Source organism: Anser cygnoides, chromosome 25, assembly GCF_040182565.1.
Source record: "Anser cygnoides isolate HZ-2024a breed goose chromosome 25, Taihu_goose_T2T_genome, whole genome shotgun sequence".
Lineage (NCBI taxonomy): Eukaryota > Metazoa > Chordata > Aves > Anseriformes > Anatidae > Anser > Anser cygnoides.
Window position 1 is genome coordinate 4795503 of NC_089897.1, and position 23457 is coordinate 4818959.

Sequence of the window (23457 nt, forward strand, 5' to 3'; positions counted from 1 at the left end):
AGGGATCCTTAGAAAAGGGAGCTGATAGGAAGAGTAAGCAGCGGCTCATTGTATGGATGTCTGAATACAAGTGACCCTCGCTTCTTGATTAGCAAAGCTACCGAAGACAGAAATGCTTAATTAGGCATAATACTAAATTTAGATAGGGAACAATGTTTTAGCCTCTAGTTCAAGCCACCGTTAACTCCTGCGCTCTGAGACAGACTCTGAAGTTAGAGATGTAAAGCGTGATCTGAAAGATACTCATTTCACACTTCAGAAACCAGCTTTTGTTGGTCTCGTGTTTCAATGCATTGAGCTGTTTAGTTTTTCTAATACTGTTGTCACAAAGATGAAGGAAGACAGCTAGTTTGGGTTAAAACATTAAAGTAGTGTAGGTAAAGTTGGGCAACGCAGACAGGATTTTCATTTTTCGCAAAGAAAATCTCTCTCTTGGTAGGTTTACCAAGATAGCAGTTACAAGGCTGGGAACCATTTAAATCACAGAAGTTAAAACCAGTTCACAAATCTGAATAGGGATGCAAGTACAGGGTATTAATTTGGGTCAGTTAGTTGGTTTTCTAGATTATTCTCCCGAAGATTCAAGAAAAACTGCAAGGATTGTCTCTTGCAGCTACCCATTCTTTTGTTCTAAGAAATACAGTCACTGCTTAAGGCTCCTCTTTGTCCTGGCATTCTTAAGTGAATCCCTCAGACTGCAAATGACATTTCTTGTTTTTTCTGCGCAGTGGTAGTATCCTGTAAGATAGTAGGAAGAAAAAATTACCTGCAGACTGTCATTCAGTTAAACTGCTCACATTCGCTGAGTCATTTATCTTATTTCACTTATTTCTTCTCAAGGCCGAATTAATGTTTATAAATGCAGGCTGATAGACTTGTTGAAATGGTTCTGCTTATACCAGATTGAATATGTGATTGTATATGTGCATGATAAAAACTCCGGCAATGTCTGTCTTTAAAAGTAGCCTTATACAATGAGGCTTATACAATGTTTTCCTTTAAAAAAATCCGGAAGGAAAGCTACCTCGTGCTGTGTAGGACAGCTAATTATTAACAGCACAGGGCAACCCACTGTTCTGGCATTTTCGACAAGTGCCTAACCTATTCTTTTCTATTTAAATTCCTCTGAATTCATTAAATAGTGAGTTCTACCTGTTCCTGTAGGTACAGGTAGTTCAGCTAAACATGCTGAGCTTGCTGTGCCCCAGGATGCTTGGCTAATAGCAGCAAGTTCTTCTCGATGTGATACAAGCACGCTCACTTCTCCTTGGGGTTTTAGAGTGTGATTTAGCCTAATCACTGTGATAAAGCACCCTCAGACTTCCAGAAGATATGACTACCTTGCATCAGTAAAAGCAGCTATTTTTTTCTAGATCTTTTGAGATGTACACATTCTCTCTCTTTCGTTCACTTTTAAGGACAATCAAGAAGTGGACTGGAATTTGGTCAAATACATTCCTTTTTACTGATTGAAATCCAGAATTAGTAAAGATTTAAAATAAGGCGTTTTAGATGATGTTTGTTTGTAATAATACTGAAGTAATTAAACTGTTCTTGATTACATTTTTTTTTTCCTAAAAATGGTGCTGTTTTTTCTTTTCCAGGAGTCCCAGCTGTGTGCCCAACAGCCAGTGCAGAGTGAGTTGGTGCAGAGGTGCCAGCAGCTGCAGTCCAGGTTATCTACACTAAAGATTGAAAATGAAGAGGTGAGCTAATCAACCCAAATCAACAAGCCTTTTACTGCTTCCACAGGGCAGTGGGGACTAATTAAGAAAGAATGTAGTTGCTGTGATCTTCTTTTATGAAGACTTGTGATAAAATTCAAGAATAAGGCAGCTGAGGCCAGCAGTATGTTAGGTTGTGATTTTGCATGAAAGCTGAGTGCACGCAGAGGAGCCCCTAAAAGACGTGCACGTTTCTCTTTTAAAAATAAATCCTTAAATTGCTAGGACTGGCTTTGTTGCAAAAGTTTTCTTTGGATAGTTACGAGAAAGAGGTGAATTTAATGTTTCGAAGTGAAGATGGTGAATTTGCATAACCAAAGGCAAGAGATATTTTTTGTTTAATTGGTCATCTAGGGTGAGAAGAGCAGATCAATGGCGTTTGTTTATGAACATGTCAAAATGCCTCATCTGCACTTCTGTTCGAGAATTTTTAATCCTTGGGCAAAACTTGCGAACTCTTCATGTCTAGTAAGTTGATTCTGGCCTTCAGAAAACAATTGCACTGCGACAAAGCCTTTTTGTAATCTAACATTTCTTTTATACCCAGTAGACATAATTAGAGAAGTAAGATGTTTACATCTTTCCTCCAGCACTCTTTGCTTTGAGGTTAAATTTCCCTACTTCTTTCTCACCCCAGCCTGTGGGATTCCAGCTCTTTTCACACTGCTGGCACTTTCAGTGTGCTGCCAACCCTTTGTTCATACAAACGGTGTTCTGTTAGTGAGCAGAACTTGTACCTCTTTTATGGCCCACAGGACATGAAACAAGTAATATTTGTTTATTAGTAAAACACTCTGGGGTACCATTAACTATTTTTTTTCTTCCACTTGCAACATATCTTCTTTTTTTTCATACACTCTTACTCTTGCTGGACAGGTTAAGAAGACCATGGAAGCTACGCTCCAGACAATCCAGGATATAGTCACAATAGAGGACTTTGATGTCTCAGACTGCTTTCAGTACAGCAACTCTATGGAATCTGTTAAATCCACAGTCTCAGAAACGTTCATGAGCAAACCAAGCATTGCCAAGAGACGGGCCAACCAGCAAGAGACAGAGCAGTTCTATTTCACAGTAAGGAGTTAATTCATGGTGTGAGCACGTGTAATGTTTTTAGAATTATAGGAGAGAGCAAAATAATGCTATCACCTTACAAAAATGCTTCTGTAATTGATTTTGGCCAAGCAGAGTTAGCATATCAGGTTTTCAAAACAGGTGCTTTGAATTCTTTACAAATATATTGGGATACATTTGTCTGTTGCTGCAAACTTAGAGTGGATAAATTGTGTAAAATTTGATTTCTCCTCCATCTAAAAAAGAATTATCTGAGAGAAAACTTAATAGCTTGTAAATATCAATTTCAAACATAATATAAACGAAAAGAATGTTTAGCTCTTTCTTTATTACCCTCTTACAATTTCTGTAGTTCAAATAAGCTTTTAATTGAGCCAATGCATTTGTACAAAACACTAAGAGCTTTTTATATTGAATTTCATACCAGACTGTATGTTTGTTTTTCCTAATTTAGATTTATGTTAAACTGTTGAATTCTCTTCCATTATAAAAATCTTTCCAAAAGAAGATGAAAATCATACCTCTTATCTTGGTTTGAGCATCTTTTGCTATAGTTATTGCCCTCTACATTTCCGTTTCTAAATTCGTGTTGCTTACTACCAATTCTGAAGTTTCTGTGCAAATTAAACCTGTCAGCTAGCGTATGTCAGGCCTTGATTAAAAAAAAATAAATCAAAAAGCCTCCCTAGAAGGTGAACCTGGTAATTGAGAATAGTAGGTGGAGAAACCAATTCAATTAAGAAGGGATTGACCAGCCTGCCCATGGTTATGAAACTAGAAAAATGATTTTTTAATTGAACTCTAAGTGATCCCTCCCTAGAGAGGGGCTATTATGTGTTCAGGCAGGAGACAAGCCCAGGGCTGTATCTGGCCGTGGCTTTGGCATCGTGTTGGAGCCCTGCTCCCCGAGGGCTGGGCACTGGAGCCGCAGCGGGGCTGCAGGGTGCAGGAAAAAAGCCATCAGCAGGGCAAGGCTGTTCCACCAAGGGCTGCTTTAGCCACCCGACTCAGGCACCTGATTCCTCTGCTGTTGGGCAGACTTGCAAATATCCCTTTTATGGGTTTCAGGCCTTGGATCTGCAGGGAGCAGTTACTGCAGCGTGCGAGAAGATGCTCGCATGAGTATAAACGAGAGCGGAGGCAGAGCTGAGCAGCGACAGGGGCGAGGCTTTCTTTGTGCAGTGAGAAAGCCACAGTGCACGAGCAGTGCGTGCATGCTATGCTACCTGCTGGGGAATATGAAGTAAAAGGAAAATCCTGGTTTGAAAGAACGCTCCATGCTGTGGTGTAGCCCCAGTTGGAAGTGCCCTGTGCTGTACTGCTCGTTGGGCAGGGCTCCTAGGTGAAAGCAGCGGTGCCATCGTGGGCACTGAATTGAAGCACAGCCTGCAGCATCTGCGTGCTAGAGGCTCATCATTGCGCGCTTGTGCTGAGACAGCTCTGTTGTCAGAGCTCTGAAGGAAGATTTGTATGCAGAGTAGACGCCTAAACCTCTCCGGGCTGGTGGAAAGCAGGAAGGATGACTGACTGCGTGCTGAGCTATCACAGATAGCCACAGCGGGGACGCAGCAGGGAGCTGGAGGTCGGGGACACATCCGCAGCTGCCCTGGCTGCAGCCCTGCTGCCTCCCGCGGCCGCGCCACGGTGCTCCGCGGGGCTGCTGCCCTTGTCGCCGGCTCCCCACCCTACCCAGGAGGTGAACAGGAGAATGAAAGATTTGATTCTCCTTACCTCCGAAGCCAGGGATGATTTTAGTTCTCAGCTGAGATGTTGTTTTTTTTCCTCTAGAAATATTAAAACCCGGTACAATCCTCGTTCTGTGAAGTGCCTTAAAAAATGAATATAAATTTATTGCTACCAAACCCTTAAGACGTGAGGAAGTATTACACAAAATTCCCCTGCTAGTCAGTCTGACAGAAACGTCACCCTGCTGCTGTCACCGTGCCACTGCTCCCACGTTCAGCCGCTGGCTCCGATTCCCCCGCGCCCCGAACCGAGCGCCTGGGCTGGGCCGAGGGAGCTGCGCAGCTTTCGGGGCTGGAGGCAGGCAGGGACGTGGGACAGCGACAGAAACTGTTTTCCTGTGTAGCCCCCAAAGCGTGACATCTCGCTTCCTGCAGGGAAGATAAGGCCTAGCTTGCGTGTGGCTTCGTTGTGCGTTCCACCTGCCCACCTGGTCTTGCTGGGAAATCCTGAAATGAGTTTGGGCTTGGAAGGGGTGGCAGTTGTACGCTTCTGAGGAGGTGGCGGGTACAAAGCACTCGCCGTCTCTAGCTAACAGCAGATCTTCACCTCTTTCTTCTTTACAATGTGGAAATAATGTGGCTTGAGGGTGCTTCTCCTGCCTTATCTGATCGCACTTCGTTGACTGCAGCAGTACTGTCAGAAATGAAATCCTGAGGAGTTCTTCAGTCTTTTGATTTCTTTTGACTTTTTGTTTTTTATTAAGCCATGAACTGAATGCTAGTGGATCTTCGTAATTCATTTGACAAAAAGCCCGAAGCCTTATTTTGAAATTACTTATTTTTTTCATCAGTGTGCTGCTAGCTGGCAGGGTACAGAATGTTAAGCATGAGGAAGTATAAAGAACAGAGGAAATATGTGTTCCTAATTGAAAGGAACCCTCCCTTTTTCCCTTGAAAACCAATCCCTGCTGCTCCTCCGTAGGCAGGCGATGTTCTCAGTGCGACTGCCGCAAATGCGTCAGAGCCCGAGCAGGCGGAGGAGCGGCCGCACGTGCCACAGGTCGCCGAGCCCCAGGCAGGGAATCCAAACCTGCCCTCTCTGGCCCAAGCCGTGGCCCCCGGGCAGCAGAAGGCAGTCCCAGGTTTTATATCTGCTTCGAAAGGAAGCTCAGCTCTTCTCCAAATCAGGTTGCTTTGCAGATTTTTAAGCATCTGCTGGAGCTATTTTGAGAAGAGCCTCCCAGTGCTTCCATCTCTTCGCCTGAGCTTGGCTTTGAGACAGGGCGCTCGGCACCTTCCACCGTCAGATTTATCCTCAAATCCCCGCTTCAAATTCTCAGGTTATTTTTGCAGCTTACTCTTGTCACGTTTTCTTAAGTCAAAATTGACATAAAAATTTAACCGGTTAAGGAAAAACACATAGGGCTTGGCAAACAGGTTCTACAGAGAAATTCTAAAAAGTGATATTTTTTTTCCACAGTGATCACGCTTCCTGTGTTCTTCTAGAACAACAAAAAAAAAATTGAAGTTTTAGTGTAGGAAGCAGGAAGTGCTGAGACTCCCCAAAGGGACTTAATTCTTGTGAAATTTGTGTTCCAGCTTTATCAACCAAAGGGACATAAACCACAGGCTTCAGCGGTTAATTAAAGCCCCAGCTAAGTCATTTTCATCTTTCTTGTCGGTACGCATGACTGCTGGGGAGCCCATGATGGAAACTAGACTAGCCCCTGGAAGGTTCCCCCCATCAATATTTCTCAGTATCTGTTCATACTGCTCCTTGATTCTGTCTATCCTACACATAGGCTGCCATTCTTACAGCCTGCGTAGGACAAGCATGGTGCAGGGCACTCTCATAGTTAAAATGCCATTTTTTACCTTAAGGATTTGCAGCCCAGTTTGGCAATACCAGGCCAGAACTGGGAGGAAGTGAACAGAATTGGGAAAGCATAAGACAGAAACAGAATCTTGCATTATTAAATGGAAATCCTTTCTCTGTGTTTGTTTTCCTAGCTCGATTTTTAAAAATATCTCATATTTCTAAAGAATGGTCTGTGGTATTTGCAGAATTCTGTGCTATTCATGTACTTTTGAGTGTAAACATATCCTAATTATAATGTGGCCGGCTACTGTGCAACGGAGTATTTTGTGTGCTGCAGCACAGTGAAGATAAATAATGCCGTTCTGAGCTGCAAAAGAGATGAAAGAGCTGTAAAAATAGCATTTGCAGAGCTGTGAAAAATCAGAAACAAGTGGGAAAAATGACTGTATGATTGTATAATATTTCACCGAGAGAACAAATCTGAACGTAAATAATATCTTTATTTGTTGTGTCCCATTTCCCCCACCCAGCCCTGTGTATCATCCAGAGTGGAGGCAGACGCAGTATTTGACAAGTAAAGTGGGGTGAGAGAGGTTAAGTGAGAGAATAAGCACAGTAGCAGCCTTTTAGTTTGTTAAAACAGATTGCTCATTCAGCTGGCTGTGACGCGGGAGGGAAGTGCATTTCCACTGCGCCCTGTCTGAAGAGGAGATGCTTGACAGCTTCTCAGATGTCTGAGAGATGCCAAACATGCAGCTGATTGCACAGTGCAACAATAGAAGTTACTCTGCAGATATGCATGGACCAAGCTTCACATTTGCAAGGCGTGTAAACCAGGGGGTTAGTGCCTCCTTTGTGCTGTATAAATTCTGATGCAATTCAGTATTTGGTGTTATGTTCAGAATCCAGTAACCTAAAGGTGCTATCAAAGAAATCCACTGTCCTCTCCTGATCTTGCTTTTTTCCACTTTCACAGAAAATGAAAGAATATCTGGAGGGCAGGAACCTGATAACGAAGCTCCAGGCCAAGCACGACCTTCTTCAGAAGACCCTGGGAGAAAGTGAGTCCGGGCCCTTCTTGCCCCTGCTAGCCAGGCTGGTGTGCTTGCTGCATTAGTCAGCTGAGCACAACTGCCTTGGATTACTGGTGCAAAGTGGACACGTTCATGTTTTATGAATTTATTTTTTTCCAATCTGCATGATGGAGAAGCCAAATGACCTACATGGCTGCTTGATGAATGGCGAACGGAAAATGCTTAATGAGTCACTAATGCGCGTCGCTTGTTTGTTAACATGAAGTGGATGCCCGCTCGTTCATCCTGTCCCCTCCCCATACTCCTGATAGTCTGTATTGGGGTGAACCTTGTGATTTACGGGTTACTGAGTAGTTTAGAAGCATTGCCTCATTAGGCTGGTCAGAAGTTTCATTTGCATGGCAGATGAGCTGCTTCTCGCCTCTGTGGTTCAGTCCAGACCAAGGTAACGTGTGTGAGCATGGGCTGTTGTAGGGAGCATAACAAACAAATTTCAGATTATGTAGGATATGTTACCTGTCTGCAGGGCATGAGGCAAGGGGCAGCGGCCAGACTTGAATATGCATTTGCTGTTAGTGTCAGAACAAAAGAAGATTTCTTTCCCTTCATGGTATGGGCAAATCCTGTTGGCCAAACACGCTGAAACTATGCATCCAAGTTTCCATAGAAACCTGTCTGCCTCGTGTTTGCAGAGGAGGTTTAACAGCCTAAATGTCAGGTCAAAAAACGGCTCAACTCATTCCTGGGTTTATAGGCCAGAGCAAGGGCTCGTGTTTTGTTGTGTAACTTAACTGGACTCCCCACAGTTTATGGTGTGTAAATCTTCTGAATGAAAACTTAAACAGCATGTGGTCTTTTAAGCGCTTTCCTTTCAGTTAAAAAATGTACTATAAAAATAAAATAGTTATTGCTGCAGTAATTAAGAGCTTCGTGTTTATCAGACCTGAACCGCTACAAGGTAAGGAAGAACATTGTCACCTCGTCGTGCATTGTCGGTTCAGGTTCCTCATCTCCATCTGCCCTGTAAAGAGGGTGGATGAAGCCAGAGATCTGTGTCCTTAGGGTATTTTTCTTCTGCCTCTGAATATCTCCAAATGACACCCGTGCTGCCCCTGTGACTAATCACATTCCTGGATCATAGCTGACCTCTGCATACCGAGGCCTATTTCCTCTTAACCTGCCTGCCCCTTGAACTGAGCTCAAGCTGTGGCGGGGGGAAAAGAGGAGGAAATTAAAAGCGATTCCTATACTGCTGTGTAGGTTTAAAGGCTGCTTCTGTTTTTGTGGGGTTGCTTTGCAATACCAGGGCTTTCTTAGTCACCCTGTGAAGGGACCCAGTGTGTGTCAGGCTGAGCTCCAGCAGTTTTCTGAAAAAATCACTCCCGTCATCTGGGAGATCAAAAGGAGCTGAGCGAGGGAGGTACATTTCATCTCCAAAATCAAGCGAGCAGGTTAATGGTATGAACTGGGACCCTGCCTAGGCTTATTCATAAAATGTCACTTAAACGGGAAATGGGCAAATAAAATTCCTTTCACAAGTCCCAGGAGCATGTTTAGAAGCTTTGCTGAAAAACGTGCGTATAGCTGCGTGTCTTCGGTCCCTGGAAGGTTTGTGGGTTTTTTAAGATTTTTGTTCTTCTTTGCCCCATTCTCAGGTGACATTTATTAGTCCTCTTGCAAATTACCTTAATCTAAAGATGACAAGTTCCAGTAATAAAAATAGCAGCAAGTCTTCCCATCTACAAGTAATTATGTCCCTGCCTACTGTACACATTTGTCACTGTAATGTAGGAGCCCCTTGATGTTGCCTCAGCCATGTAATTTATATATATGAATATTCTATGATGGAAATGGGACAGATGGCTGGAAATTCTGCTTCAGAATAACATTTTCATGTAAATTATGCACTGTTTTGGCTTTACGTGCGGAGAGGAAAGTAGCTTTCAAGATGCGTTCAACTAATTGTCAGCCGTCGGCAATTAGACGTTTCCCTCCTTCATTCTTCCATCTCCCCAGGAGCAGGAAGACATTGTGGGGAAGGTGGATTTTCAGCTATTGTAAAATCAGTATGGTTTCACTGATGATGATCTGGCCGGTACAATTCCCAAAAGCACATACTAGTTTTCTGTCTCTTACTCCTTGCTGTGCTATTTTAAAACGCTGCCTGCGTTAGCAGTAGTTGTTAGCTTGGCTGCTTCCTCACAAACCCAATGCAAGTTAATGGAACGTTTTTATAAATATGTTTGTGGAAAATATCATTAAACGTCTGCCTCCCAAAATAGCCTAATGCTAGCACGTTCGTCTGTGGGCTAACAAATCTGTGAATGTTTCCAATCTTGCTGAGTGGCTTTATAAAGTATAATCTCTCTCCCTACCAATTCCCCTGGGAAGGGGGGAGGCAGGGAGAGGTTGACAAGCCCAGTTTTTTGGCAGGAGAAGTCAACAATTAGAGTGTGCAGGGAACCAATTTTCAAAAACAATACTTTCCAAAGAGTCCTCGGGCAGCCCGAGCTGCTTTCTGCATTTCCTGGGCAGCTGCGGAGGAAGACGGGCTCCGGTGGTCCCCTGGGCAGGGGACAGCCACGTCCAGCCCCCCGCCTCTGGCTCTTCTCCTTCCCCTCCTTCCCAAAGTGGCTTTACAAAGCAGCCAAAGGTATTTTCCTGTTCCTCTCTCTAATACTGTATTTTTTTCATCTTCCCCACAGGTCAAAGGACCGACTGCTCCCTTGCCAGGTAGGTGTGGCTCAAGGAATCGCTTTTTAAGGAAAATCTGCTGCAAATTCATTGCTGCTGTAGATTGGTGGCCAGCCCAGGACATGCATGAGTTCGAAAAAGATACTATATAAAAGATAATATATAACCGAATTCGTGCTAGTTCATGATACTTTTTCTCACCCTGGTACATCCAATCCAGATCAGGAAGGAGATGGGCACGAGTGAGAAACTGTTTAATTTGGCACTGTCATCCAGAGTATTCTTTGAACTAGGATTTTAATAGACAGGTTGCTGTTCCTGTAGGAGCAGTGGGCCCAGGGACTGCAACGTGTGCAGGGCTGAGCACTGCTGTGAGCCAGGGAGGAGAAGGCGATGCCCAGAGCCTTTTTGCGCTGTCTGGTGATGTTCTTGCTCTGCCCTGGAACTGGATTGCAGCAGTGCAGAGGCCCTGGAGAATTAACTTCTCATTTATAACTAGGACCAATCACGGAGCAATAACTAACCTCTTGGTGGGGTTTTTATAAAACATAACAAATCTCCATCTCCAAATTGATGGATTCAAGCAGCTCCACTGGGCACGAGGAGCTGGAGCAGGGGCTGTGCATCATCCTGCCGGTTTAACAAAAGGAAGGTGATTACTGCTGATCCAGAGTCATTACTACTTTTCAAATTCCTTACAGCAAAGCAAAGCTGACAGGTCCTAATTAGAGCCTGACGTCTGTAATAATAAAATATTATTCATCATGAAACAATTTTAAATATCAAAGAATCATTACTGCTAATAGTTTAAAATAGACCATATTGTCTGTGACAGCCCATGGAATCTGATTTTTTTTTCATTCAGTGTTTTTGATTTTTTTTATAAAAGGAATTTCCCCTGAATTAACACATTGTACAGTCTTTTTAAAAATCACAGTTCTAATCACCTTATTTATAATTCAGCAGCCATCTGCCCTTGCAGGGAATTGGCTTGAATGAGGGCCTTTCTACCATTATCTCTCATGCTTCATTTTTACCAGAAACTATAGGAATTTTAAACCTCATTAATAAATTTTGCAGGGGAAATCCTGGCAAAGGAAGGCTTTTTCCTTTTTTTTTCTACCGTTCTGTCTATCAACATAACTGAACGAGACCATCGTGGTTTAAACTGGAATGGCTTAGCCTGGCTGGTGCATGCTGGAGTTTGAGGGGTTTTATTTATTTATTTGAAGTCTCTCACGAGCTGTAACAAGGGATCCGCAGTGACAGTTGTTGGCAGCACAGCAGGAAGGCAGCCTGCTCCCACCTGCTTCCCCCCTTCCGCAGCGTGGCTCTTCTCGAGAAGTGCTCTGAGCAATTTATAACAAACTTCATCGCAAGCAAGGAGCCGCATAGAACAGGTTTCCATATGGTTGGAATTAAAATGTCAAGGGTAATCTTTTGTCAAAGCAGTGGACTCCCTCGTGTCTGTTTCAGGTTTTTAGTGATTTAAAGTCGCTTAAAATCTTCTGAAGTTCTAGGAATTGAATGAGACTAAGTCAGTATGATTGACTCGTATATCTGACTCCTTCCCTCCTCCAAAATCAGCGTGGTTTGGAATACCAAACGAGCAAGAACTAAAGTAGTAGAGGATTGTCTTGACTTTTTCTCTTCTCTGTTTTTCCTCCTGCACCGACTGTTCTGATCTCATCAGCGGCAGACGCAGCTCCACGATAAGGAAGCAGGTAATAAACGTTTGCTTAGGTAATGAGGCAGGGGTGCGGGTGTGTGTGCGTGCAGGTGAAGACAGTTGGAAAACAGGAGTGTTTTTATCCTTCCCTCCTTTCCTTACATCAGCCATTTCGTTCTTGTTTAACTGGAACTAGTGTCTGCTAATTCAGTAACTGAAATCAATAAACACGGAACCGCAGCCTTGATTCGTTTTCTTTGACAAAATTTTAAGACGATTTTATTCCGTTAGTGGTTTGGAGAGATCTGGAACCAAAATAGCCAAACAGCCTTGAGCTGTCTGGACAGTCGTGGTTTATGGGCTTCATGCTGTTGTATTTTTTTGTCTCCTTTCCCTTTATTTCCTCTCTGGAATGCTGTTAAAGCAGCACCTGCTTGCTTGTGCCTTCTTGGAACAAAGACTTAAAACAGCAACGCCTTGGTTTCCTGGCTGTAGTGGTAATCTATTACTTTTTAGTAATGTGCTTCTTTGAAATAAGGGAAAAAATCTAACATAGTAGTTTGGGAATCCCAGTCTTCCTGTTGCCTTTTGGCTGTTTTTTTTTCCTTTTTTTGTTTTTTTTTTTTTGGTAAGCTGGCCAGACTTGCAGTCTTGGAGCACATTACGCTCTGGGTTTTTGGATGCTTTGAGGAGGTTTGCATTCATCACCAATTATTGCAGTGAGTCCAGATGAGAATTTCTAGTCCTGTTTCTAAAAGATAGTCTTCTGCTGGGTGTAATTCTGTCTATTTCTACATGGTTTGGGGTGGGTAAGATAGGTAAAGGTGCTTCCCTCCTCTCTGTAGAGGCAGGAGCCGAGCAATGCGGCTGTGCACATAAAGTGAACCCCACCACCCCATCCCACCTTCTAGTCGAAGGTATTGCTCCTCTGTAGTGGTTGAATTAGTATTTCACAACTGTGTGTTCTGATCTTTTTTGCCATCGCTCTGCATTCTGACTATTCTCTTTTTTTCTGTGCGTGCAGGATTCCACGCAAGCCATTCCCCTGGTCGTGGAGAGCTGCATACGATTCATTAGTAGACACGGTGAGTTTGTGGACAAAAAGTATCCTGTTTATATCACCATTCATTTCATAGAAATAGAAGCCTTCTGAAATGCTCCGAGTAGCTTGGCACATGATGCTTACTCAGAATAATACTAGAGACTGCACGATAAAGAACCTTGCACTGACTTTTTGGCTGTGTTCTTGGTATTGTGTGTGTGATTTTTGCAAATGGTTACTGCAAATAACTGACACTAAATATGGAGCAATAAGTTGTCCTTCCAACAATATCACTTTTGTTTCCTCTGAAGTAAGGTTCCCATCCTTAAGTACCACTCATGCCTCACCTCCCGTCACCTGCTTTGGGGTCTGAAATGTGGCCTTTATCAATAATAATTATGCTTTTCCTAGAGGAGGAGGAATGCTCCAAGTGTTTGAACGTAGGAGGTCAAGTAGTCAATTTAGTGCTTGCTTATTGCCGCAATGAGATGGTTTATCCGTGTTTGACTTTGACTTCATAGCCTTGAAAGCTGTGAAAGATTCTATAGGTTTATTTTAATTTGTTTTCATTTTTAATCAATATCATCTGTTAGTAGCATGTGAAACAGCTGTTAATTAACATATGTAGAAGGAGGTTGAATTTATCTTCATTAACCAAGACATAGAGCCAGATAGCAGGTCCTGTTTCATTTTCCTTGTTTAATTACCATTTCACTTTAGAAACAATAATCTAGAGTCCCATTTTCATCATCACCTGGAAGAACCAACTGCTGTAAGCCTTTACTAAGTTCATAATTGGACATTTGCTAGAGAAATCATCAAAACCACGTTGCAATGTAAACCAAAGCATGATAATACAGTGCCATCAGGAGATTTTGTTTTTAGAAGCTTATTGCTGGTCAGCGGGGCTGGCTTAGATCATCAACAGAAAGATTTTCCAACAAGCTCAACTGATGTCTGCACCGAATGTCACATCATGGCCTAAAAGTGTAGTTTGGAATTAAAAGGAAAGTGCTTTTAAACGACAAATACACCTAGAGAGAAGAAATCATAAAACTGACTGCCTGACACAATTATATTGCAGGAAATAATTTGGTTGGAGGCAGCCTGAGTGATGTTTGGCCATGTTTCACTGTGTAGGTGTGGGATGTGTGTCATTCTCCTCCTTGCTTCTCTGTGCTTGGGATTTGCTTTTCCCTGTTGCGTGGCTGTGTGTCAGAGCTGCTAGATGCAGCCATATACTACAGAGGTTTCATGGCATTGTGATTAAAACAGTAGCAGAAATTGAGAGGAATAGCAGGGCACAGATGCATTCAAGAGAGCTTATTGGTTTATAGCCATCGTTATAAATAAAGCAGAGACATTGCAACATTCCCTGTTACAGAAAGCACACAATTAAAAGGCTTGAATGAATACATGTTGATTTTCCAGCTGTGAAGACTACTTTGCTCATTATTTGAGCTGTGGCAGTTGTTGCTCGTCCTACACATAGCAACAGAATTGTTGCGATGGCAATATGTTGGAACGTCTTGCCTACTTGATAATTGGTTTTCATGACTTTGCTCATACCAGCATTTTAGTGGGAGTGTCTCAAAGACTGTCCTGGAGCCCTAGACATCGGGTCATGCTGGAGGAATTAAATGTTTCCGTTTCAATGGGCTGATTTGCCCTGGGCCTTTGTGGCATCGCTCTTGAAAAGTAAACTGCTTCATTGTGCGGTTGGCCATATTTTACTTCTGGCTGATGTATTGTTAGCTTATGGCTTTCTCTGGCTTGTAAAATCCTTGGGGATCCTTCAGGGTAAAAGATGACAGGCACGACTGCTACATCTAAGTTATTCTGTCAATTCGCTAGGAAGAGCTAATATGTTTTCTCATTGGTGCCAAGCTCTGTTTTTACATACTATGTATGTGCTTGGACACATAAGAGAAGATGGCTTTTCGAAGAGCGTGCTTTTGTCTGGGTTTGTTTCCTTTATCATATATAATGAGGGTGCCAGCTGATTTTATGCCTCTTACCAACATCTCTTTCTTACTGTCTCCCAGGTTTGCAGCATGAAGGAATATTCAGAGTGTCTGGGTCACAAGTCGAAGTGAACGACATTAAAAATGCATTTGAGAGAGGTAAGGAGGATCTGTTCCATTATCTCAGAAATTATTGCCAAATGTATTAATTCGTGTAAGTGTTCCGAAATGGCATGTTTTGAATGCAACTTGTGTTTTGTTCCTTCAGATTTTGTTTCCTAAGTGGCTGTAGCCCAAACACTTCTCTAGTGCTCATTAACCTTGAACGCTCAGCGTTGTTTGGCATTAGGCTTTATATCTTGTAGGCTGTCTGTATAATAAATATTCTGAGCTCAGTCCTCTCTCATGTCCGATAATTTATTGATTATATGCAGCACTAAAGTATATAGGGAAATTCATTATTGGATGTAACTGTGTTTTTCTGCCTATTTCCCTGTACCCTCTGCAAGCTCTTTGTGAATAGACCGGCTGCTGGAGAAGGAAATTTTGTGTATTGCATCTTCTGGTGGCTTGGCCACATTTAAATATCAGCAAGGGAGAGAATAAATTTCAAGACACAGTAAGCTTGATATGTAGCTTTTAATAGATTTGATTTTCTATGTAAAGAACCATTCCATACAAAGGCAAAGAATGGCTGGGAGCCTCCTGACTCATCAGCTTCTAGCTGGGCTGTTTGCCCTAGCAGAGCAGGTTCAGAAGAGCTTGCTCTTTAGATAATCCTGCAGCCCCTTTCCCCACTTGTACTTGGGTCACTGAAGACAACAGGGCTCATGTTAATTCTCTGAATACATTACTCTGAAAAATACGGTCGGTATGTTTCTGTGCTTGCTGTTGGGAGAGACGAGCAGTAATTAATTAAGCATAGCAAGTTTATTTTGCTTTTGGGAAGAGAGGAGTTTAATGGATAACATGGCATCTAATTTCATCTGCCTTTGTCTCCATGTATTTGAGAATTAAAATCTTCAGGAACAGAGCAGGCAGAAATGTGTATCATAGTCTGTGAGTAGAGACTTGATATGAGACTGAAAGACCCCTTTTTAAATGAAGGAAGTACTCATTGTGGGAAGATAGCCACTTGTTCCAGCACTAACATGCAGAAATAGAGGTGATTTTTTTTTTTTGCTTCATCTCACTTGTCTTTGGAAAGCGTATGATATACAGAACTGACAAAGTTAACAATAATGTCTCTGCAGTTTATTACCTCGCCCAGAACCCTTGGTGGCAGTTAATATCAAGGATAATGCTCCAGTTTATAGTGGCCCATTTATTATCCAGTGTGTTATTAAGATAATAGGCAAGCTTTGGTAATTCCAGTCACATAATGGATATATATAGCTTCAATTTGAGGTTTGCCCCATCATTAAATCTAATTATATCTGGTAGGGAGTTTTCCATAGGGAGCAACTCCTTAAGTGGGCACCTTTTTTTGGTGATACAGGCAAACAGTGGCATACCTACAGTGACAAATTATTTGTCCCAGAAACACTCCCTGCAGTTCAGCATGAGGTGTCTGTCCCGCTGAGCCTGGTATAAGATGCTCGTTGGCCTCTTGCACGTGCACCGAATCAGCTGAGCTCCAGTTGTGAGTGTGCACGAAGACATACAGGCTCCTGCACCCGTGCCCCGTTCCCTGCGGTGGTGGCTCTGTGGAGCTCACACCCTACCAAAATATCTGGAGCACCTCTGTGGGGGCGTGAGCCCGTGTCAGACCGAGCTGGCTGGTAGAAAGCTACCCCAGGTCCCCTGGGATGCTGTCAGAGGCTTCCCTTCCTGCTGCTGTCTGCAGGGGAGCTCTCCCTCTGCTGATTTTAGTTGGAGTAGGTGGGATCGGCGTTGTGCTGCATAAATCTTTTTCTCCAGCTGAGTTGCATCCTTCCAGTCTGATTCCTTTCTCCAGTATTCTGATTTTTCTTGCCTGTTTCTTTTTGCTTGGCACGAAGGTGAAGATCCGTTGGCTGGGGACCAGAACGACCATGACATGGATTCGATAGCAGGAGTTCTGAAGCTCTATTTCCGAGGGTTGGAGCACCCTCTCTTCCCCAAGGATATCTTCCATGATCTGATTGCCTGTGTCAGTAAGTATACGAAGATCTGAAAAGAAATGAGATTTTTTCCAATCTCATCATCCTTTTTTTTTCCACTCCCCCTACTCTTTTTCCTGACTCCGAAGTAAGTCTTTACGGCTTCTGAGGTGGGCTTTGCGCTGCACAGGTGTCATTAGCTAGAGGCTGGGCAGTTATCTGCTTACAGCCATCCTTATTCTGGTAGGATTTTTTTATAGAAATGAACAAGGAGATAGAAATGAACAGATTTTAAGGGCTGCATTGTGGATTTTTCTGAGACAGTGCTTTGCGACGGTAATTTTTAAAAAGAATAAAATAGAAACCTCCACTTCTGGAAAAATAATCTTTTAAGACCTTTCATCAGGAGGTGTCAGAAATGCATTCTTGGAAATGGGAAGCATCTCCAGGAGGGTTTCTGCCCTGTCCTTTCCCTAAAGTTAAAGGATACCCTGGCTATGTGTCTACTGCCATGCTCCCGCGTGCTCTGTTTAGCTAGCAAGGCAGTAGTCGTATACCTTTTAGCTTCGTGACCACGAGGGTCCATCTATTGACTCTTGTTAAAGAATTTCAATCATGAGGGCGGTCACAGTCCAGTTGTTAACATTTTTTATTGTTTTTTAAAGCGGTTATGGTGGGCAGGGGGTTGTTTGTGTTTTTGTACTTGAGCAACCTCATTTTAAATGGCCTGACTATTGCCATGTTGCTCAGAAAGAATGAATGATTCCATTGTCCCAGTCATGAAATAGCTTTTGCGGTAGCAGCCTTTGAAGCAAAGCAGAAGATAACTGCTTCTAAAATGACTCGTGGTTTTCTTCTCCTGATAAATGCATTTACAGAGTTGAATTCACATTATATAAAAAGAAAAATCTGCTTCCAAATAAGTTCTCCTTTCTGAGATGATTTATGCTGCCCACTTATTTCTCAGTAGGCTGCTGCACACAGAGCTTTTTGCCTCACCCCTTAACTATGTTAATTTTCCATTGACTGTTGTACAGTTTCTTTTTTAAACACCCACCTTTCTAAGCTAACTTGAATGAGCTATTGTGTCAGAGCTATTGAAAGAGATGACATCCAATGCTCCCACGCTAGGAAGGAGCTTGCAGTGAGGCTTCACGTGTTCAGGGACCTTCGTTGTCAAAGGCATCACGAGCAGGTTCTGCAGCCTTTGTGTTCCCATGCCAGGCAGCTGGTGAATCCAGGAAATGGGCAGACCCTTGCTTGCTGTGCCCCTGCGTTGGCTTCCCCTTTTTTATATATATTTTTATTATAAAGAAATAAATACATATTTTGCCTAGGACCTATCATATTTTACTGGCTGTACTTGGAGTCAGTGGAAAGTTGTGGCTATGGTGAGGTTGTAACTCTGTGGTGCTCTTTCTTCTTTTCAGCAATGGATAATTTACAAGAGAGAGCGCTTCACATCCGCAAGGTGCTTCTGAACCTGCCTAAGACCACTCTGATCGTAATGAGATACCTCTTTGCATTCCTCAATCAGTGAGTATCCTTCAGAGCGTCATGGCCCTGCTGTATGTAGTGCATACTAAAGGGATAAAGTGTAAAGGGATAAAGTGTAAAGGGATAAATGGCAGAACCATCCCTGGTGTTGCTGTGTGCAATCTGAGCAACAGTTCAAGGTGCAGATGTCATTAGCTTGCTGTTGCATCTGTCTTCCCGGGCTTTTGAGCCTTGCTGAAATTTATCCTGATATTAATGCAATCTCAGAGGAACTCCAGAAATGAAAGTGAATAATGTGCTGGTAAACTAATCAAAAAGTGATACAAAGGAATCAGAAATTGGGTCCCACACCAGCAAGGAGCAGTGTGTACTAAGTATTGTGAGTGATGGAGAGTGAATGTATTTTTTTAAACTGTCCATCACATCTGGCTGGTTCATTGGACAGCTTGACGGCAAGAAATCAGTAGCTCCCTCCAGTACCATGGTCTTGACACCTGAGGTAGCATAAAAGGAAAAATGTCCTAACTAGAAGTTAGCAGCTTTAAATGTTCTTTCCTTCCTGTTGAGATTGGTAGTGTTGAGTCTAAATGCGATGCTGCTGTTCTTCATCATGCTCATCTTCAGAGCGAGAACAAAAGAAAAGAGATTGCATTAAGAAATATTCTAAATCTATATAAGGGGGTTAAACTATAAACAGGGATTTGAGTAGTGCTGGGATCAAATCAATAAGGCTTTTAAAGTCCCTTTGGGGTTTCTCTTTCATTTCTTTGTAAATGCCATCAGTCTGTCATTTTTTCATATGAATCCGGAACATTCACATCCCAGCAAATCAGCTTTAACAGCAGAAAGCCCAAAACAAACCTTCCCCCCTCATCTGTGCTCTCCAGCAGACGATGGTGATGACTGATAATGTTGTTTTCTGTTGTTAACCGTCCTCCCCACTTCTGTCTTCTGCAGTTTATCTCAGTTCAGTGAAGAGAATATGATGGATCCCTACAATTTAGCCATCTGCTTTGGGCCAACACTGATGTCTGTGCCTGAAGGTCATGATCAAGTCTCTTGCCAAGCTCATGTCAATGAACTAATCAAAACCATCATCATCCAACATGAGAACATCTTCCCAGGACCAAGGGAGCTGGAGGGTCCAGTCTATAGCAGAAGTGGAAACACTGAGGATTATTGGTATGATAGATATCACTGAGGAGAAAATGAATGGGTGCATATTTTCTTACTGGTTAGCGTGCTCCAGTCATGCGTTCTGCATTATCTTAAGTCAGTATTCAAGCATCTAGCCTCTCAAATCTGTATCACGCAAGAGAAGATGGCTCTGGTATCCCTGGAGAGTCATCAACTTGAAAAGAAATAAGCTGTTAGTAAGTAGCTATTGACTTCTCCAACCTGTGCCCACTTATCTTGAAGGACAAGGTTGTGCAAGGATTTTCTTGGATATTCTGGTTCTCCTTTTTTTTTTTTTTTTCTTTTTTTTATTTCCCTCCTGCTTTTGCATTTGCTGCGTGTCTCAAGTGGCCTTTCTTCAGAGGTAGGGTCACTTGCAGCTGAACCTAGAGACCCGTGGCATGGTTTAATTTTCAGGACAGCGCTGGTGGTGGGGGGAGGGAGGAGGGAGGAATGCGAAATCACCATTTCCATCCAGCTTAAAGCTCTGGAGGCCTGGCCGCGTGCTCAGTCTGAGAGCAACATCTGGAAACAATTCAGCCAGCGCGGCTCCTGTCATCTGGGGTGGAAGGTGGGGGAAGGAGAGGAGGTGTTTTCTTTCCTACTGGCCAGGCTGGTCTCTCCCTCTGAAAACGAGGAATGTTAAATTGTGTCCTGCTTCTCCCCCCCAGTTCCCTCCTCCATTGTCCCAGGAATGCAAATGATTATTTTCATACACTAAAACAAATATGTTTTAAAATGAAGTCACTCTGGTGACAGAGCTAGCCTTGTTCCCCAGCTTGTTTCAGAGGAGCTCCAACTATCAGCTCACTCCCTGTACGTGCAGCAAGGAGCAGCTACTTTCTGCTAACTGCTGTGTGCAGAAAACTTGCCAGTGCCTCTTTTGGAAAACTTCTATTTAATTTTACCTTTTGTTATGATATTTTTCATTGATGTTATATATAAAGGAATTGCATAGGAAAAAAAAGAACTTAAGAATTTTTAAAGCCATCAAGAAACACATTGACAAGAGTGTTTGTCACGTAAGGCGAAGAGAATAAAAACGTGGAATGTGCAGCACAGCCTCTAGCACGTGTAACACTTGGGTGTACACAACCTCTAGTGTGTGTAGCATCAGTACGTAGGATGCAAAATGTCCTGGAAGTTAATACCACTTTTCTGAGGGCGCTTGTTTTTTTTCATTGCCCTTCCTAACCACTCTGACCTGAGACCCATTAAGCAGAGAAGGGTAGAAGCGAGCAAAGGAAGCTGCTTAATAAAGCCAGGAAGAAGCATCTGGTTCCCATTCGAGCCTTCTCGCAGCCCTGGTATTTAGATAGCTGCTAGCGATTGCCCACAGGGCTCCTTGCTGCAAAGCGTGCGAGAAGCAGAGTGAATCTGTTTAGTTTAGCTGATTCATCAGGGAATGAAGTCTGCCGCGTTTGTAATTGCATCGCGCCACTTCGCTGCTCCGAGCCGTCTTTTTGCCTAGGAGCTCGCAAGCGATGCTTTGGCGCTCGGGCTGCCGGGGCTCGGGGCCATGGCTCGCGTGCCCGGGCTCTTGCAGCGTGGGTCAGCAGCTGCCCAGGAGGCTTGGAGCAGCTTGCTTCGGGCAGAGGAGAACAGGGCAAGGTTCAGACTGAAATTCAGGGCTGCGATGCAGGCATCTTTGAAACACTGCCTGGCACTGGGCTGCATCTGCCTGTCTGTCTGACGGTGCAGAAGAACGGCTTGGCGTAAGCAGCGTGCTCAGTGCAGGAGCTTGCATCCCGGCAAGCAAGACCGTGGGCATGCAGGGGAGATGGTGGCGTGGAGATGCTCGGCAGGCATTGCATTCCTCCAGCAGCTACACTGCTTTCACACCGAGCCCTCGGGGTGAAGGCCAGCAGCCTGCCGCTGCTCCTCGCGGTGCTCTGGTGCTCGCATGACGCAGGCTGAGTCGCTGCACAACGCGGGGTTGTTGGTGGGAAGTGCCACGGGAGGCACGGACAGAAAGAGGCATGGATAGAAGGAGGCACTCGATCCTCCTCTCTGCAGCACTTGGGTCTCCGGCGTTGGCTGTGTGCGACATTACTTCACAGTCTGCGTGAAACTTTAGCCCTCGGTGCTGTATTCCTCTTGGGAGTCCCTTTTGGCTTTAAGTTCTTCTGTAAACTTTATTAAGTAGCATGAAGGCTTTGCGAGGGATGAGGCTGATTCCTGAGGCACTGACTCAGAAGATGGTGGAGAAGCTGCACGTCATGGATTGAGCATAAAGAGACGCCAGAATTATTCAAACATTTTACCCCTTTTTTTCCCTTTTTTCTCCCTCCTTTAAAAGAGTAGGTGATGATGTGGTTTTTAAAAGGGAGAGCGCTGTACATCAGTGATCACTTTTACCATTGTAAGGCCAAACCACAGATTAAGTTATCGCTGTGTGAAGAGAAGTGAACATTGCCTTGAAGAGGAGCAAGGGCTGGCTCGGTCTGGCACGCAGGGGCTGTAGCCTTGTCTCCAGGGACCAGCCAGTCTTTGCTTTACTATTTTTTATTTATTTATTCCAAGAACGTGACCTCCCTGTGCCACTTGGTGCCTGTTGAGAGCTTTTCTTAATGCAAAACGTAAACGAGGACTCTTGGTGTTTCAGGTGCTGTGTAAATAAAGGTTCCAGGCTGTGGGAGCCATTCAGTGGAATGGGCTGGACAATTCGGTTGTGATAAAAGGGGAGGAGGGAGATGACAAACTCAGACCTGGAAATATCACTCTGAATTTAGAAATAATTTCCCCCAGGAAGTGGCAGCTATCTCATCAGTCATGTAATGAGCTAATTAGAGCAATGGAGAATACAGCTGGGGGAATAATTCTGGCATGGCAGAGAGGAGCTAGACCCAACATGCCATTGCTGTCTGACTTCTAAACATCTCCAGAGGGCTGGGTTGTAAGATCTGAAGTTAGGCTTTCCTGGTAGCATACAGAAGGTTGACAAAGATGTTTGGTTTATTTAAGCAAGGAAGGGCTTAGCTTGATTGATTTTTACACGCTGACTTGAGTACATGCAAATGCATCCGTGGAGTTTCTGTCGCAGTGGAACCTGGATATTGACCTCCTAAATGGGTGTTCCTGATTGCCTTTGATTTCTGTAAATGAGGAAACTCACTTTCCACCAGTGTAAAGCACTGTCTGTTTTTCCTTCTGCTGTAGTGAAAGTCCTCACGGAGAGAGAGCCTCGACGGAAGACTCGGTTCAGGACGTCACGGCTGAGCACCACACCAGTGATGATGGTAGGCAGTGCCCAGTAACTCTCTGGTTAGCTGGTGTAACCTGCTCTGGGGGAGGCAGGGAAGGTGGTACCTTGCAGTTAAATCCAAAGTGGAGTTTAAATCATAACCATCATTTGAAACATCACATGCAGCATTTGATGCCAAAGAGTAAAAATAGTCAGGTAAATTCTAAAAATTCCCATTGATCCCACACCCTTTTAAAGTATCCCTTATTCCAAGGATATGTCACCTTAGCAGCAGGCCTGGGCACACTCGGTGCTGTTTGAGCTCATCTATACCTTAGAAGGGTTTTGGAGTTGGAAGACACAAGGGAAGCACAGAGCCAAAGGCTGGATGTGCTTCAGCGTGCTCTCCCACTCCCCTCTGCGTGTGCCAGGCAATTCCCCGTTCAGTAGCTTTGGCAGGGGAGCTGTGAGTGCCCTAAGCTCCAGCGGTTCTGCTTCACGGAAGCAAACAAAATAAAATGAGAACCTGCTTGGCTTGCCTTCCCCTGGGAGGCAGGCTTTAGGGTAGAGTTCTGTGGGTTTCGCTGCTTGATAATTTTTTGGTCTTCCTGGGGAAACTCCCTTACCCTTCTCGTGGTCTTTTTAGTAAAAAGGGGTGCCAACCCTGAGAATTCCCTGGTATTTCCTAAGGAGAGGGTGACACCACCCTAGTCTTGGGGTGTCTGTTGTTAATACTGCCAAAGCTGCTTTCTGCAATGGGGACAGCTGCACGTGAGCCCCATGCAGAGCAGAAGAAAAGGTTATGGTACTGATG

The 23457-nt window shown here is 43.8% G+C and overlaps 1 protein-coding gene across 8 annotated transcripts in view; it reads left to right on the plus strand.

The window, feature by feature from the left end:
- SRGAP2 (SLIT-ROBO Rho GTPase activating protein 2) overlaps window positions 1-23457 on the plus strand; it is a 106386-nt gene that overhangs the window by 67677 nt on the left and 15252 nt on the right. For all 8 annotated transcript variants that reach the window (XR_010826592.1, XR_010826593.1, XM_066983176.1 and 5 more), the window contains exons 9-19: window positions 1605-1706; window positions 2601-2798; window positions 7279-7363; window positions 10042-10069; window positions 11724-11754; window positions 12724-12784; window positions 14787-14864; window positions 16706-16840; window positions 18217-18322; window positions 19241-19465; window positions 22619-22698. Coding sequence is in view for 6 of the 8 variants with exons in the window: in XM_066983176.1 (XP_066839277.1) it covers window positions 1605-1706; window positions 2601-2798; window positions 7279-7363; window positions 10042-10069; window positions 11724-11754; window positions 12724-12784; window positions 14787-14864; window positions 16706-16840; window positions 18217-18322; window positions 19241-19465; window positions 22619-22698 (1129 nt within the window). In the remaining 2 variants the exon portion in view is untranslated. The remainder of the gene's footprint in view (window positions 1-1604; window positions 1707-2600; window positions 2799-7278; window positions 7364-10041; window positions 10070-11723; window positions 11755-12723; window positions 12785-14786; window positions 14865-16705; window positions 16841-18216; window positions 18323-19240; window positions 19466-22618; window positions 22699-23457) is intronic.